The sequence below is a fragment of the Pteronotus mesoamericanus genome, unplaced genomic scaffold (genome assembly GCF_021234165.1).
Source record: "Pteronotus mesoamericanus isolate MK-2021 breed Mesoamerican mustached bat unplaced genomic scaffold, CSHL_Meso_final contig_58, whole genome shotgun sequence".
Classification (NCBI taxonomy): Eukaryota; Metazoa; Chordata; class Mammalia; order Chiroptera; family Mormoopidae; genus Pteronotus; species Pteronotus mesoamericanus.
Window position 1 is genome coordinate 8,401,452 of NW_026555205.1, and position 18,867 is coordinate 8,420,318.

Sequence of the window (18,867 nt, forward strand, 5' to 3'; positions counted from 1 at the left end):
TTAAATTGGCAAAGCTTAAAGACAAAGAGAATCTAAAAAGCCACAAGAAAAAGACAGTTGGTTTGCAACAAGGGAGCTCCCATAATATGTCAAGCTGATTTCTCAACAGAAACATTGCACATAAAAAGGGATTTTCATAAAATGTCCAAAGTTATGAAAAGCAGAAGGAAGCAAGATGGAGAAGAGAATGGAAGTCACACTGACCTCCTCCCAGGGCCAAACTGGAATTACAATGAAACTGTGGAGAAATGACCTGGAACAAACAACTGAACAATAGCAAGAGAGGAGCCATAAACCCTGGGACAGACAAAAGAATCAGCTTTCACACAACCTATCTGGTCAGGAGTGCAGTAGAGACTTGAGAGGGTCGTCTGGGCAATAACACGCAGAAGCGCCAGAGGGACATTTAAATGGCCAGTTGGATTCCCCTGAGAAGAGTGAGGTCTAAACCATAAACCGGGATCTCCAGCCTACAGCATCAGAGACCAAAAACTACACAGATAACAGACAGCTGCAAAAAGCAGCAGGGTTACTCTCTGCCAGAGACAGCTGCCTGGAGATGCAAAGAGCCATTTAAAGGGTCAATGCATAAATTTTTGTTTGCAGCAACTTAACAAAGCAAAGGCTTTGTTAACAGAGCCTTTGCCTAAGCTCTGGGAAAGGCAGGGGCAGAGTGGGTTAGAGATGCCTGAGGATAGACTGGGGAAGGAGGCTTTGGGGAGAGAACAGAGCAAATAGCAGGTGGGATCCCAGTGCTGACTTATCCACCATACAGCAGCAGCCATCTTACTCAGGCAAACCTCTCCCCTGAGTGGCAGCAGTGAGAGGGGACACAATAGCCCTGCCCCCAGGAGGGACTCTGCCCTGCTCTGTGATGATTAAGCCTGATGGCTGAGTGCAGAGTGGCAGCCACAGATAGTAGATTCCTGGCTAAAGGGGGATCACAGTAGACTAGACACACTTGAGGAGAAACTGGAGACACAGGTTTTGTGGAGAGAGAAGAGAGAAGCCAGTGGGATCTCAGTGCTGACTCCTCCCACATATGGAAGCAGCCATCTTGCTCAGGCAGACCACTCCAATGAAGCAGCAACATGAGAGGGAAAAATAGCCCTGCCCTAGAATAGACTCTGCTCTGCCCTACAGTGCTTAAGCCTGACTGCAGGGTGCAGAGTGACTAGATTAAGAGCTGAAGGAGACAGCCACAGACGATGGATTAATGGAAGTTTCGAACAGACAGCCTAAGGTCAGAGGGTCTCAACATCTGACATCATCACAGGCAGATAGAGACACAAAAAATAGTGGTAAATACTGGAGGCTACCAAGATGGAATTAACTGTGGTCTCCTCCATGATTTGAGATATTTTATTTACTACATAGCTTTTTAAAGTCCATTTCAGGTCCATCAAGTTTGTCCATAGTAAGTGATTAGAGTTTATTTCTCTCTTTTGTTATAACAGTCAATCTCTTTACAGCCTTATTAATACAGAACCATTTGCTGTTGACAGTAGGATTGCAGGGGTAAGTTATTTTTCCAGATGTGGGTTTGTTTCCTGGGCTTTGTGGTTTTGCTTTGGCAGCATCTGCACAAAAACACACAAGACATAGTGGGCAGAGTGACCCTCAGTCAACCAGCTGGAGCAAAATACCCACCAAAGATCGACCAAACAACAATCAAAACCCAATTACTTCCAGAGGGTCAACATAAATGATGTGAAGGGCATCCAAAGATCAGCAAGTTCAGGAGATCATGGAGACTGCACCCTTGTGTCTCACAGGTATCCTACCAAAGAAGTTCATACCATGAAGTCAGGAAGTTAAAACAGATCTATTTATGAAGCAGAGGCAAAAAAGAAGAGTCTCACAAATAATGGGAAGACAAATAAACATCTCACAATTGAAGGGAAAGGAGGAATCCCCTGAAAGAGAATTAAATAAATACAGACAAGTAAACCATCAGAGATTGAGTTCAAAACAATGACTCCAAGAAAGCTCAATGAGCTCAGTGAGCTAAGAGAGCATTATGAAAAACTACAGGGAAACTAAGAGGAACTTACTGTAAACTATATCAGCATGAAAAATGATACAGAAATTATCAACAAGAGGGAACAGGAAATGAATACAATTTCAGAACTACAGTTCACAGTAGAAGGAATCAAAAGGAGGCTAGATGAAGCAGAAGATAGAAGCAGCAAGTTGGAAGACAAGATAGAAAGAAACTCCAAGAAAGAGCAAGAAAATTATAAAGGAGTCAAAAAGAATGAAAATGTGTTTAGGGAAATGCAGGAAAACACAAAATGTAATAATATGGGTATAATAGGAATACCAGAAAAAGAAAAAGAGGAGCAAGGGATAAAAAAACATGTTTGAAAAAGTAATGATGGAAAACTTCACTAATTTGAGGAGAGAAAAAGTCACCCAAGTTCAGGAAGCACAGAGTCCCATTCAAGAGGAACCAAAAGAGGCCCACTCCAAGACACATCATAATTAAAATGGCAAATATCAAAGACAAAGAGAGAATCTTAAAGGCAGCAAGGGAGAAACAGGCAGTAACATACAAGAGAGACCCAATTTTGTGAGCAGTAATTCTCTACAGAAACTCTACAAGCCAGAAGGAAGTGGCAAGAAATATTCCAAGTACTGAAAAGCAAAGGCCTGAAACTAAGATGACACTGTTCAGCAGGACTCTCAATTAAAATGGAAGGTGAATAAAAGTCCTAGAGGAGAACATTGGCAGGAAACTCTCAGATATCCCATGCAGCAAGTTTTTCACTGATATGTCTCCTAAAGCAAGGGACATAAAGGAAAGAATAAACAAGTGGGACCTCATCAAAATAAGAAGCTTCTGCACGGCAAAAGAAAACATCAGCAAAATGAAAAGGGAGCCAACCGTATAGGAAAATATATTCGCTAATGATACATCAGATAGAGGTTTGATCTCCAAGATATATAATGAACTCAGTCAACTCCACTCCAAGATGACAAACGATCCAATCAAAAAATGGGCAAAGGACCTGGGCAGATGCTTTTCCAAGGAGGAGATACAGAGGGCCCAGAGGCATTTGAAAGGATGCTCAGCATCACTAGCCATCAGAGAAATGCAGATCAAAACCACCATGAGGTACCACCTCACACCGGTCAGAATGGCCATCATAAACAGATCCACAAACAACAGGTGCTGGCCAGGCTGTGGAGAAAAGGGAACCCTAGTACACTGTTGGTGGGAATACAGACTGGTGCAGCCACTGTGGAAAGCAGTGTGGAATTTCCTCATAAAGCTGAAAATGGAACTGCCTTTTGATCCAGCGATTCCCCTGCTGGGACTATACCCTAAGAACACCAAAATGCCAATACAAAAGAACCTATGCACCCCAATGTTCATAGCAGCACAATTTACAATAGCCAAGTGTTAGAAGCAACCTAAATGCCAATCAGTAGATGATTGGATCAAAAAATAATGGTACATATACACAATGGAATACTACGCAGCAGAAAGAAAAAAAGAACTACTAAACTTCGTGACAACATGGATGGAACTGGAGAGCATTATGCTAAGCGAAATAAGCCAGGGGGCGAAAGACAAATACCATATGATCTCACCTATAAGCGGAGCCTAACCAACAATACAAAGATGCAAGGAAAATATGACCAGTAACACTGAAAGGAAAAGAAATCAAGAGAGACATGAGGGAAGGAGGGAGCGGGGGGCAGGGAAAGGGAAGGGGAAAGTCACGAAATATATAGCAAGGACTCATGGAGAAAACCAAAGGGGAAGAGGTGAGGGAGGGAAGGAGGGAGGAAGGGAAAGTGGTTAGGGGGAGGCAGAGACAAATGTATTTGAAAAAATACATTAAAATAAAATTTAAAAAAATTAAAAAATAAAAATAATATAAAATGGAAGGTGAAATAAGGAGTTTTCAGACAAAAGAAGGATAAAAGAATACACCTCCACCAAACGCGCACTGCAAGATATGCTAAAGGCATTGCTTTAAGAAGATGAAGAAAAAGAGTGAGAAAGAGAGGAACACAAGTACAAAGGGAAAAAAAATGAATAACTACCTGTCAGTAATAACTTTAAATGTAAATGGACTAAGTGCTCTGATCAAAAAGACATAGGGTAGCTGAATGGATAAGAAAACATGACCTACACATATGTTGCCTACAAGAGACCAACCTCAGAACAAAAGACCTAAACAGACTGAAAGTAAAGAGATGGAAAATAATATTCTAAGCTAATGGAGAGGGGGAAAAAAGCTGGGGTAGCAATACTTATATCAGACAAAGTAGATTTCAAAACAAAGGCCATAAAAAGAGATGCAGGACACTTCACAACCTTCAAAGGAAGAATCCATCAAGAAGACATAAACACTGTAATCCTATATACACCCAACATAGGAGCATTCAAATATATAAGGAAAATCGTGGAGGACTTCAAGGAAGATGCAGACAGTAACACGCTGATAGTAGAAGATTTTGAGACCCCACTATCAAAAATGGTTAGATCTTACAAACAAAACATCAACAAGGATATTGTGGACCTGAAGGACACATTAGATCAAATGGATGTAACTGATATATATCGAACCTTTCATCTCAAAGAAGCAAAATACATATTCTTTTCAAATGCACATGGAAGATTTCCAAAGGTAGACCACATGATAGGCCACAAAACAAGCCTCAACAAATCCAAGGAAATTGAAATCACAACAAGAATTTTATCGGACCACAAGGGCTTGAAACTAGAAACCAACTTCAAGGAAAAACTAAAAACATTCAAACTCAAGGAGGCCAAAAAGCACACTACTATTAAACAATGAATGGGTCAATAATGAGATCAAAGAACAAATCAAAAAGATTGTGGAAACGAAAATGAACACACAACAGTCAAAAACCTATCGGACACAGAGATTGCAGTACTGAGAGGGAAGTTCATAGCAATACAGAGCTATCTAAAAATGATAGAAACATTTCAAATAAACGATCTAATCATCCAGCTTCAAGAACTGGAGAAACAACAACAAACAAAGCCCAGAGCGAGAAGAGGGAAGGAAATAATCAAGATCAGAGCAGAGTTGAATGACCTATAGACTTAAAGAATAAATCAAAGGATCGACAAATACAGTAGCTAGCTCTTTGAAAGGATAAACAAAATCAAGAAGCCTTTAAGCAGACTTGTAAAAAAAAAAGGGGTGTGAGGACCCAGATAAATAATACCAGAAATGAAAGAAGAGAAATCATTTTCCACAGAAACACAGAGGATTTTAAGAAATTTACTGTAACAATTACATGCCAAGAAATTTGGAAACTTCTATGAATTGGACAAATTTCTAGAAAAATATAGCCTTCCAACACTGAATGAAGAAGAAGCAGAAGGCGGTCATAGAACCATAAGAGCTGGCGAAATTGAAGCAGTTATGAAAAAGCTCCCAGCACACACAAAAACCCTGGACCTGAGGGTTACACAGGAGAATTTTACAAAACATTTAAGGAATAGCTAACCCTTGTCCTCCTCAACTATTCTAATAAAATTCAAGAAGAGCAAAGACTCCCAAACTCTTTTTATGAGGTCAGCATCATTCTAATTCCAAAACCAAATATAGACACAATAAAGAAAGAAAACTACAGGCCAATATTGCTGATGAACATAGACACTAAAATCCTCAACAAAATATTGGCAAACCACGTCCAGCAATACGTTAAAACGATTATCCACAATGATCAAGGGGGATTCATCCCAGGGATGCAACAACGGTTCAGTATTTGCAAATCAATAAACCTAATACATCACATAAAAAAAAGTAGACAAGAACCACATGATCATATCAATAGATGTGGAAAAAGCATTTGATAAGGTACAGCACCCATTTATGATCAAAACACTCAGCAAAATGGGAATAAATGGGGCATTCCTCAATGTAATAAAAGCCATATATGAAAAACCTACAGCCAACATCATACTCAACGGGCAAAAAGTAAAAGCTTTCCCATAAGATCAGGAACAAGAGAAGGATGTCTGCTTTCACCACTTCTATTCAACATAGTATTAGAAGTCCTAGCACAGTGATCGGACAAAAGAGAAATAAAAGGCATCCAAATTGTAAAGGAGGAAGTAAAACTATCATTGTTTGCAGATGACATGATAGTGTACATAAACACCAATGGACTTCACTAAAAAAGTATTTGACCTAATAAGTGAATTTGTCAAAACAGCAGATACAGTCAATATTCAGAAATAGAAATCATTTTTGTACACTAAAAATGAAATACCAGAAATCTGAAATCAGGAAAAAAAATCCTGTTGATTAACAAGAAAAATAAATTACCTAGGAATAAATTTAAACAAGGACATAAAAGACCTGTACGCAGAAAACTATACAACACTGAAGAAAGAAATTAAGGAAGACACAAATAAATGGAAGCATATACCGTGCTCATGGATTGGCAGAATATCATCAAAATGTCCATACTACCCAAAGCAATTTATAGATTCAATGCAATCCCTATTAAGATACCAATGATGTATTTACAGAAATAGAACAGACATTTCTGAAATTTATATGGAACCATAGACAACTCCGAATAGCCACAGCAATTTTGAGAAAGAACAACAAAGTAGGGGAGATCACAATACCTGACATCAAACTATATTACAAGGCCAGTATAATCAAGGCAGTCTGGTACAGGCATAAGAACAGACAGATAGGTCAATGGAACAGAACAGAGAGACCAGAAATAAACCCGTGCCTCCATGGTCAATTAACATTATATAAAGGAGGCAGAATCATAAAATGGAGTAAAAATAGCTTCTTTAACAAATGGTGTTGGGAGACCTGACAGCTACATGCAAAAAATTGAAATTTGATCACCAATTGACTCCATACACAAAAATAAACTCAAGGTAGATAAATGACTTAAATATAAGTTGCAACACCATAAAAGTCCTCAAGGAGATCATAGGCAGGAAATTCTCAGATATCCCACACAGCAATAATTTCACTGATATGTCCCCTAGAACAAGGGACATAAAGGAAAGAATAAATAAATGGGACTTCATCAAAATAAGAAGCTTCTGCACGGGTAAAGAAAATATCAGCAAAATGAAAAGGGAACTGACAATATGGGAAAATATATTTGCCAATGATACCTCGGACAACAGTTTGATCTCCAAAATATATAAAGAACTCACACAACTCCATTCCAGGAAGACAATCTAATTAAAAAATGGGCAAAAGACCTGAACAGATACTTCTCCAAGGAGGACATACAAAGAGCCCAGAGACATATGAAAGGATGCTCAGCATCACTTGCCATCAGAGAGATGCAAATTAAGACCGCAAATGAGAAACCACTTCACACTGGTTAGAATTTCCATCAGAAACAATTCAACAAACAAGTTCTGGCGAGGTTGTGGAGATAAGGGAACACTAATATGCTGTTGGTTGGAATGCAGTCTGGTGCAGCCACTGTGCAAAATAGTTTCAAATTTCCTAAAGAAGCTGAAAATGGAAGTGCTTTTTGACCAGCAATTCCACTGCTGGGATTGGTTGGACTCCCTCAGAATCCAAAAACAGCAATTCAATAGTTCCTATGCACCCCAATGTTTACAGCAGCACAATTCACAATAACCAAGTGCTGGAAGCAACCTAATTGTGCATAACTAAATGAGGGGTCAAAAATCTTTGGTATATTTACACAATATCAAACTACGTTGCAGAAAGAAAGAGCGAGCTACTATCCTTTGTGACAGCACGGGTGGAACTTGAGAGCATTATGCTAAGTGAAATAAGCGAGGTAGTGAAAGGCAAATACCAGGTGATCTCACCTATAAGTGGAACTTAATCAACAAAACAAAGAAGGAAGAAAAATATAATCAGCAACATTGAAAGAAAAAAGAAACCTACAGGACCAAGAGGGAAGGAGGGAGGAAGGTAATGGGGAAAAGAAGGGTACAGGTCAAAGCAAAGAACATGTATGAAGGATCCATGGATAAAGCCAAAGTGGGGAAGGATTGAGAGCAGATGGTGGGCTTGTATGGGGCAGGGGAAAGTGGTGGTTTGAAAATGGAGACAAATGTTTGAACAGTAAAAAACAACAAAAAACAACAAAGTGATAAACAGCAAACATCAACAACCAAGACTACTTTACCTAATAAGGCTAACATTTAAAATTAAAGGAGAAATTAAGGGCTTCCCAGAGAGAAAAAAACAACTAAAGAAGTTTATTTCTGTGAAACCTGTATCACAAGAAATGTTAAAGGTCCTGTTTTAAGAAGAAAAAAACCCTGAAGAACATAGTTAATAGAATAAAATGTAAATAAGTAAATACCTATCAATAATAATTTTAAATGTAAATGGTTTGAGTGATTTAAGATGGCAGAGGATTAAGTGGAAGCTACACTAACTTCCTCCCAGGACCAGTCTGGAATTACAATTAAATTGTAGACAAATTATGCAAATAATCTACTTAACACTAGCTGGAGAGAAGCCTTACAACCATGGTCAGGCATAATAAAACACATCAGGACAACGTGACTGGTAGGAAGTACAGAGGAGCTCTTAGAAGGCTGGCTGAACTCACACACGTGGCAGCTGACGTGCTGGAAGGATATTTGAGTGGATGCGGCATTCCCCCTGAGAAGTGTGGGGTCTAAAACCCAAGCTGGGCTCCCCAGCCTAGAGCACCAGAGCTAGAAAGAAACCCAGATATCATCCAGCTGTGAAAAGCATCAGGGGTTCTGTTGGCAAGGGAGAGAAGGCTGGAGATGTAGAAAGCCTTTTAATGGTCCAAGGCACAAAATTTCATTTGCAGCCACTTACACTGGGTGTGTGCAAAGGCAGGGCAGAGTGGACTAGAGATGCTTTAGGAGAGTCTTGGGTTGGTTGCTCTGGAGAGAGAACTGAGGGAACAACAACGAGGATCCATGTGCTGAGTCATTCCTCATACTGCAGGAGCCACCTCTCTCAGGCAGAGCATGCCTCTGATTGGCATTAGGCTGAGGAGAAGCAATAGTCCAACCCACAGTAATTACTCTGCCCCACCCTGTGGTGCTCAAGCCTGATTGCTCATCACAAATTGATTAGATCAACAACCAAGTGGTTAAAGGCTGATTAGATTAATAGCTGTTTAGGTTGACATCTAAGGTGGAAAATACAAAGCAGCAGTCAAAATTGGAAGACAAAGAAACAGATCCCAAATGAAAGAAAAAGAGAATTTCCAGAAGAACTAGATGAAATGAAAGCAACTTATCAGATAGAGAGTTTACAGTAATGATTATATGGAAAAGCAACAGCATGGAAAAAGACATAGAAACCATAAAGGATAGAAATAAAGAAAGCAATATCTGAGACAAATAATACACTGGAATGAATAAGCAGTAGGTCAGGTGAAGCAGAGGATAGAAGAAGTGTTTTGGAAGGCAAGGTAGAAAAAAACAATCAGGTAGAGCAGCAAAAAAAAAAAAAAGAATTAAAAAAAATGAGGAGACGTTAAGAAACATCTTGGACAACAGGAACCATAACAACATCCGCATCATGGGAATACCAGGAGGAGAAGAGAGCAAGCAAGGGATTGATAAACTATTTGAAGAATAACTGGAAACTTCCTTAATCTGGTGAAGGAAAAAGTCATACAAGTCCAGGAAGCTCAGGCAATCCCAAACAAGTTGGTCCTAAAGAGTACTACACCAAGACACATCATAATTAAAATGACAAGGCTTAAAGAGGAGAGAATCCTGAGAGTCGCAAGAGAGAAGCAGGTAGTTACCTTCAAGGGAGCACCAATGAGACTGCAATCTGATTACTCATCAGAAAAATTTCAGGCCAGAAGGGTGTGGTGTGACATATTCAAGGTGACGAAAAGCAAGGATCTACATCTAAAGCTACTTTACCCAGCAAGGCTGTCATTTAAGACTGAAGTGGAAATAAGGAGCTCTCCAGAAAGAAAAAAACTAAAGGAGTTTGTAAACACCAAACCAATACAGCGACCAATGTTAAAGGGCTTGCTGTAAGAAGAAGAGAAAGGAAAAAAAAAAAAGAGAGGAAAAGAGTCTAAGAATAAAATGGCACTATACATGCACCTTAAATGTAAATGGCTTAGATGCTCCAATCAAAGACAGAGGGTAACTGAATGAATAAGAAAATAAGATACATATATATGCTGTCTCCAAGAACCGCATATCATATAGGAAGATACACACAGAGTAAAAGTAAAGGATTAGAAAAAGATGTGTCATGCAAATGGAAAAGAAAAAAAGGCTGGGATAGTAGTACTTATATCCAATAATATAGACTTTAAAATCAAGGCTTAAGTGAGAGACAAAGAAGGACACTACGTATTGATAAAGGGAACTATCCAACGGAAGGATATAATCCAAGTAAACATTTGCACACCCAACAAAGGAGCACCTAAATATGTAAGGCAAATCTAGATGGACATAAAAAGAGTGATCGACAGAAATAGAGTCATAGAGATTTTAACACCCCATTGCCTTCAATGGATAGATCCTTAATGTAGATTATCAACAAGGAGACAGTGGTCTTAAACAACACGCTAGATCAAATGGATTTAGTTGGTATCTTCAGAGTATTTCATCCCAAAGCAGCAGAATATACATACTTGTCAAGTGCCCAAGGAACATTTTCTGGGATAGATGACATGCCAGGACACAAAATAAGTCTTAATAAATTTAAGAAGATTGAAATCATATCAAGCATCTTGTCTGACCACAATGCTATGTAACTAGAAATCAATCACTAGAAGAACACTAAAACATGAAAATACATGGAAGCTAAACAACATATTATTAAACAATGATTAGGTCAACAAGGAGATCAAGGAAGAAATCAAAAGATACCTTGAAATAAATAAAAAGAGAGCACAACAATCCAAATTCTATGGGACAGAGTGAAAGAGGTGCTATGAGGGAAATTCACAGCATTATAAGCCTACCTCAAAAAACAAGAAAAATATCAAATAAACAATCTAACTTTATATTTGAAATAACTTTAAAAAGAACAACAAACAAAGCCCAAGGGAGTAGAGGAAAGGAAATAAACATCAGAGAAAAAAAGAAAAAAAAAGTGTCTAGAAAGCAAAAAATAGATAGATGAAACGAGACCTAGTTCTTTGAACACATGGAGAGGACTGACAAAACTTTAACCAGACTCATCAAGGAAAAAAGAGAGAGGATCCAAATAAGTAAATCAGAAATGAAAGAGGAGAAGTAAAAATTGACACCTAAGAGATATGAAGGATTGCAAGAAGATATTATGAACAACTATATGCCAACAAACTGGACAATCTGGACAAATAGGATAAATTTGTAGAATCATAAAATCTTCCAAAACTGAATCAGGAAGAATCACAGAATTTGAATAGACAGTACAACTAATGAAATTGAAGTAGTAATAAAGAAAATCTAAAGCAACAAAAGTCGTGGACAGGATGGATTCACAGCTGAATTTTAACAAAATTCACAGGACAACTAACACCTATACTGCTCAACCATTTACAAATAATTCGAGAGGATGGAAGACTCCCAAGCTCATTTTAAGAGGCCAACATCATCCTAACACCAAAACAAGACAAAGACAATACAAAGAAAAAAATTATAGGTCAATATCTCTGATGAACTTAGATGCCAAAATCCTCAACAAAATATAGCAAACGTGATCTAGCAATAAATTAAAAAGATCACACACCACGATCAAGTGGGATTTATTCCAGGAATGCAAGGTCAGTACAATATCCACAAATCAATAAATGTGTGACATCACAGGAATAAAATGAATATGAGTAAAAACAACATGATCATATCAATAGATTCAGAAAAAAGTATTTGATAAATTCCAGCACCTATTTATAATAAAAACTCTCAGAGAAGTGAGAATAGAGGGAACATACTTCAACATAATAAAGGTCAGATATGACAAACCCACAGCCAACATCATACTGAAGGCAGTAAAAACGGAAGGGATTTCCCCTAAGATTGGTAACACAACGTGGATTTCAGCTTTCATTATTCTTATTAGATATAGCACTGTAATCCCTAGCAACATCAGTCAGACAAGAGAAAATAAAAGGCATCCAAATTGAAAGGAAGAAATAAAACTAATTATTTGTAGGTGACATGATATTGTATATGGAGAACTCTAAAGATTTCACCAAAGAACTATTAGTACTGATTAATGAATTCAATGAAGTATTATAGCAGAATAAAACAAATATCCAATGATCAGTTGGATTTTATACACTAATAATGCACTATCAGAAAGGAAAACTAAGAAAATCATCCCATTAACAATTGCTTCAAAAATAATAAAATACCTAAGAATAAATTTAACCAATGAGGTAAAAAACCTGTACTTGTAAAATTATAAGGCAGTGATGAAAGAAAATGAGCAACATAAAAAAAAGTGGAAGCACATACCTTATTCAAAGATAGGAAGAATTAGCATCACAAAATGTCCATACTACACAAAAAAAAATCTATAGATTCAATGCAATTGCTATCAAGATACCAATGGCATATTTCACAGAACTAAAACAAATAACCTAAAAATGTATATGGAACCACAAAAGACCCCAAATAGCAAAAGCGATCCTAAGGAAGAAGAACAAAGTTGGAGGAATCAAGATACCTGATATTAAACTATACTATAAAGCCATAGTAATCAAACCAGCATGGTACTCAAATCAGAAAAACCTATAGATCAGTGTAATGAAATAGAAAGACCGGAAATAAACCCAAGCTTTTATAGTCAATTAGTATTTGACTAAGGAGGCAAAACACATATAATTGGGTAAAAGTAGTCAATTCAAGAAATGGTGTTGGGAATATTGGACAGATACTTTCAAAATATAAAACTAAAATGCCTTCTTTTTTTATGTTTATTCTATTACAGTTGTCTCAATTTATGTTGCCTTTTACCCCCCTCAACCCATCCCACTCTCACCCCCTGTTCCCAAAGTCAATTCCCATTCTGTTGTCCATGTCCATGGGTCATTCATACATGTTCTTTGTCTAGTCCCTTCTCCTTCTTTCCACCATTGTCCTCTTTCCCCACCCCCTTTGGTCACTTTCAGTCTGCTCCATGTTTCCATGCCTGTGGTTTATTTTCTTCATTAGTTCATTTTGTTGAATAGATTCCACTTATAGGTGAGATCATACGGTATTTGTCTTTCACCAACTGGCTGATTTCACTTAGCATAATATTATCCAGTTCCATCCATGTTGTCACAAAAGGTAGGAGTTCCATCTTTCTTTCTTTCTTTCTTTCTTTCTCCTTCCGTTCTTCCTGCTTTCCTTCCTTCCCTTTCTTTTCTTTCTCTTCTTCTTTCTCTTCTTTCTTTGTTTATTTCTTAAACACTGATTGATTTGTTTTTTAAATGTCAAAGTCAATAATAAAATACTAAAAAATTTAAAACCCTTACACAATTTCAGCAATTAAAACAACATGACACCAGCACAGATATAATCAAGTATATCAATGAAATAAAATGAGCATTCCATAAACAAATGTATACACCTAACAATGTAATATATGGTTAAACTGATATTTCAAATCAATTGGGGAAAATAAGGCTTAATCAACAAATAGGGTGCATGAACAAATATTATTTGAAATAAAACAAATATAGAGCCCTATATCACACATTACACAAGAAATTTTCAGGTGAATTAAAAATCAATCTGTAGAATCAAAGTAGTTTTAGGAGATAATACAAGCTAATATTTTTCTTACACTTAAGTAAAATATTCAAACCCAGAAGTGATAAAGTAAAATATTGACAATATCACTATATTAAACATTTAAGACTATACAGTAATACACATATAAAAAAGTTAAAGGACAAGTAAAAGAATGGGAAAGTATTTGCCACACATCTAAAAAAGGGTTAATAGTTGTTGGTTTTTTTTCCTGGGAAAAAAAATTCTACAAAACTTTAATCAATAAATGGAAAAAGAATACCAAAAAGTCATTTAAAGCTTTTTAAAAATAATAGAAATATGTAAGAAGAATACAAAAACAGGTTTAGTTTCAAAAAATAAGAAAGGAACAATTAAAGTAACACATCATTGTCACAATCAGATGAATACATATTAAAATGTTGGTAATATCAAGTATTGGCAACGGTGAAAGGAACTGGGTATTCATAGACTCTTTCACCATCTTAAAGCAGTCCCTTTAGCATATTTTGCAGTGCTGGTTTGGTGGAGGTGTATTCATTTAGCCATCTTTTGTCTGGAAAACTCTTTATTTTACCTTCTATTTTAATTTAGAGCCATGATGTGTAGCGCAGCCTTGGTTGCAGGCCTTCGCTTTTCATTACTCAGAATATTTTTAGCCACTTCCTTCTGGTTTGCAGTGTTTCTATTGAGAAGTCAGCTGCTAGCTGTATCAGGGCTCCCTTGTAAGTTACTACCTCCTTATCCCTTGCCTCCTTTAGGATTCTCTGTCTTAGATATTTGCCATTTTAATTATGATGTGTCTTGGAGTGGGACTCTTTGGGTTCCTCTGGAATGGGACTCTCTGTGCTTCCTGGACTTGGGTGTCTTTTTCTCCTCAAATTAGTGAAGTTTTCCATCGTTACTTTTTCAAAGAGTTTCTCTTATCACTTGCTCTTCTTCTTCTCCTTCTCATATCCTTATTATCCGGATATGGTTCCATTTCAGGTTGTACTGCATTTCCTTCAATGCCTCTTCATTCTTTTTGAGTCTTTTTTCATTTTCTTGCTCTTTCTGAGAGCTACTTTCTACTTTGTCTTCCTCTACTTCATCTAGCCTGCTTTTGATTCCTTCTACTGTGTTCTTCAATTCAGAAATTGTATTCTTCATTCCCTCTTGCCTCTAATTGATAGTTTCTATGTCCTTTTTCATGCTGATATAGTTTGCATAAGTTCCTCATAGTTTCTCTTGTAGTTTATTGTAATTCTCTCTAAGCTAACTGAGCTCATTGAGCTCCCTTATAACCATTGTTTGGAACCTAGTATCTGATAGTTTACTTACTTCTATTTCATTTAGTTCTCTTTCTAAGGATTCCTCCTTTCCCTTTGACTGGGGTGGTGTTTCTTTGTCTTTCCACTATTTGTGAGACTTTTTTTTTGCTTCTGCTTTTTAAATTGTTCTGTGTTGACTTCCTGACTTTGTGGTGTGAACTTCTGTGGTAGGGGACCACTGTTTTCACTTGCTGAATCTGCCACTGATGATGTCAGATGTTGACCCTGTCTGACCTTAGGCAGTCTTTTCGAGATTTCCTGTAATCTACTGTTTGTGGCTGTCTCCTTCTGCTTTTAATCAAGTAACTCTGCACTCAGCAGGCTGCCTTAGAAAGCTCAGGGCAGGGCAGAGTCCCTCCAGTGGTTGGGGCTGTTCGGTTCTCTCATGCTGCTGCTGCTCAGGGGAGTGGTGTCTCCGTGAGCAAGATGGCTGCTGTCTTATGGTGGAGGAGTCATCATTGGGATCTTGCTGGCTAATGTCTCCATTCTCTCCCCAAAGCCTCCGTCCCCACTCTCTTCAAGTGTCTCAAGACTATTCTGCGTTCCATTTAGCCAGGGATCTACTATCTTTGGCTGCCACTCTGCCCTCAGCAGGCAGCTTAGACAACACAGGGCATCGGGGAATCCCACCTGGGGGTGGGGCTATTGGGTCCTCTGACACTGCTGTTGCTCAGGGGGAGTGGGTGGCCTGAACCAGATGGCAGCTGCAGTATGGAAGAGGAGTCAGTACCAAGATTCTGCCGGCCACTCTCTTAGTTCTCTCCCAAAGCCTCCTTCTTTAGTCTCTCCTCAGGTGTCTCTAGCCATCTCTGCCCCTGCCTTTTCCGGAGAACAGAGTAAGTGGCTGCAAATAAAAATGTATGCATTGGCCCTTTAAACAGCTCTTTGCGTCTCCATCCACCTGTCCCTGACATAGACCAACCCTGCCGCTTTTTGCAGCTGGTTGTTTTCTGTGTACTTTCTGGGCTCTGGTGCTGTAGGATAGAGATCCCGATTTTGGTTTAGACCTCACTCTTCTTAAGAGGATCCATCTGGCCCTTTCAACATCCTTCTTGTGCTGCTGCCCTTGGGTGCCCCGCCCCCCTTCTCTAGTGTCTGCTGTACTTCTTACCAGTTAGATTGCACTAAAGCTGATTCTTCTGTCTCTGAGGTTATAAGGCTCCTCTCTCGCTATTGTTCAGTTTTTTGTTCCAAGTGATTTCTCCACAATTTAGTTGTATTTCCAGGTTGGTCCTGGGAGTAGGTTAGTGTTACTTCCACTCACTCCTCCGCCATCTTGATTCTCTGTTTAGAATGCCTTCTTACACCATATCAAGACTAAGCTCAAAATGGATTAAATACTTAAATGTTAGAATCAAAACCCTAAAAATCCTACATGAAAACACAGGTAGTAAAATCTCAGACATTTCTCGTAGCAATGTTTTTTCTGATATATATCCTCGGGCAAGTGAAAGAAAAGAAAAAAATAAACAAATGGGACTATAATCAAACTATAAATATTGGCACGCCAAAGGAAGACATCAACAAAATGAAAATACAACCCATTTAATGGGAAACATATTCATCAATGATAGACTTGATAAGGGGTTAATACCCAGAATTTATCTTAAAAAACTTACAAAATTCAATACCAAAAAAACCCCAAACAATCTAATTAAAAATGGGCAAAGGACCTAAATAGCACTTCTCCAAAGACAACATACAAATGGCCAATAGGTATGTGAAAAGGTGCTCAACACCAATACTTATCAGACAAATGCAAATTATAACTACAGTAAGATATCGCCTCACAAGTGTCAGAATGGCTATCCTCTCTAAATCAACAAACAATGAGTATTTGCAATGATGGTGCATCAAATTAAAATTGAGCATGAATGATTTAAGAGTAACATATTTGTTTTTGAATAATAATAAGTGAAAAGAGGAAAAAAAAAGCCTGCACTCAATTTTATAGTCCAGTGTTATTTTTATGTTTTCTGACTTTATACATTTGAGAGTATTTCAAGGTTTTGAAAGTTAAATAGGTATTTATCTGCCAAAGTGTATCACCTCTTGATATCAAGGGACCTATTTATTTATATGTGATACCTTGGTGGCATATCTAAGTCTTGGCTTCAGCTGTTGAATCAGGGTTAATAGAAAGGAGCTACTACTTAGCATATATTATTCATGATAATATTGTAAAATCTCTTGTAAATAAGAATATTCTAGATTATGAACACTGAAAATGCATTATAATCAAGCATATTAATATTATGTATCATATAGTATTAATATTTGTATGTTTATATAATATTAATATTTGTATATAAACGTTATAATATATAATATTAATATTTCTGAATGAAATAAAGGAGGGAGAAATGAATTTACACAAGTAAGCTTACCATCAAACCTGGTGGTCCTGGTGGACCAGTTGGCCCTGGTACACCAACAGGACCAGCTGGGCCCTGTTATAAAGAAAGTAAAGAAAAGAGTGAGGGGAAAAAAAACCTTCACTGTGTTGTACAAAGAACTAAGTGATTGAAGTTTAAGCTTAAGTAGTTGCCAGAATTCTGTTCTACAATTCTATAATTCTGCAATGTCACAATCATTTAAAATGTGTAATAAATGGATTGAATAACTATAAAAATTTCAACTATGCAGAATGAATGCAGCTCTTAGAACACTTGTATTTCACAGTGATAGATAACAAATGTCGGGGAAACATCATAAGGAAGTTTTAGAAAATAAAGTGATAAAGATGGGCCTTGAGTGGGGTTTTTATGCTAGAACTGTAAAGGGAAAGGCTATTAGTTTCAGGATGGTTTTTATAATTTTAAAATTAAAAAATAGGATTAAAGATGATATGGGAAGTAAGAATAACTGGAACAAAAAACAAGAGAATGATGGAACTGTTGTGGAACACAATTTTGCATCTTAAAATCCTGAAAATTTGACTGTTTTGAACCGTAGAAATGCTATATCTACATATAAATCCTGGATTGTTTTTTAATTTTATAAAAATTCCAAAGCAACACAAATATTCAACAATAGGACACTGGAGAAACAAATTGTAGTATGTTCACACAATGAAATGTTTTGTGGAAGTGAAACTAAATGAACTAGAGCCACATACAATTATACGGATGCATCTTAACATAAAATAGAAAAATTTTAGAAAACCTCACAAATATTATACTATTTTAAAAGCAAAGCCAGATATTTTATTGTTTAGAGATATATGCATATGTAGTAAAACTATTTTTAAGAAGCAATTGAAAACAGGATGAGAGTTATATCCTCAGAGAGAGCAGAAACCACAGGTTGATTAAAAATCATTTTTAATATTCTATTTCCTACATGCTGTGCTGGGTTCACAGGTGTTCATTTGGTAGTTATACTTCACAACATACATACATTTTTGCATGCATTCTTCTGTAGTTTCAAATATTACATAATAAAATTTATAAAAGATAAAGGATAAGACTGAGAGTACTTAAGTACATATGGATGGGCGATAAGTACGATATGAAAAGGTAGTTAAAAAAAAGTCCCCAACATGTTATCTTAGTGATCAAATATTAGAAAGTGCTGATTATTATTGGGATAAATCCTCATGAAATATAAATCTCAAAAAATTGACTTCTTAATATATAAGTACTCTAAAGTCATTGCTGTTTCTACGTATGTATATGTTATCTGTTGGCTAACATAACTTTTCTCTTAAGATTATAACTGATGCACAAATTGTACTCCTTCAGCCTAATATATGTTCATATATTATGCATTAATGATAGTTTTACAAATGATGTCTTCTAACATCTTAAATGGGAGCTCTACGATTTTTATTTTTAATCAGATCATTTACAATTATCAGGGCTACTCCTGCTA

At 37.1% G+C, this 18,867-nt stretch overlaps 1 protein-coding gene across 1 annotated transcript in view; it reads right to left on the reverse strand.

Annotated features, from left to right (window-relative positions):
* The window catches only part of COL4A5 (collagen type IV alpha 5 chain), a 432,611-nt gene that overhangs the window by 184,738 nt on the left and 229,006 nt on the right, over window positions 1-18,867 (reverse strand). Inside the window, exon 10 of the mRNA XM_054580374.1 lies at window positions 17,382-17,444. Within this exon, the coding sequence (XP_054436349.1) occupies window positions 17,382-17,444 (63 nt within the window). The remainder of the gene's footprint in view (window positions 1-17,381; window positions 17,445-18,867) is intronic.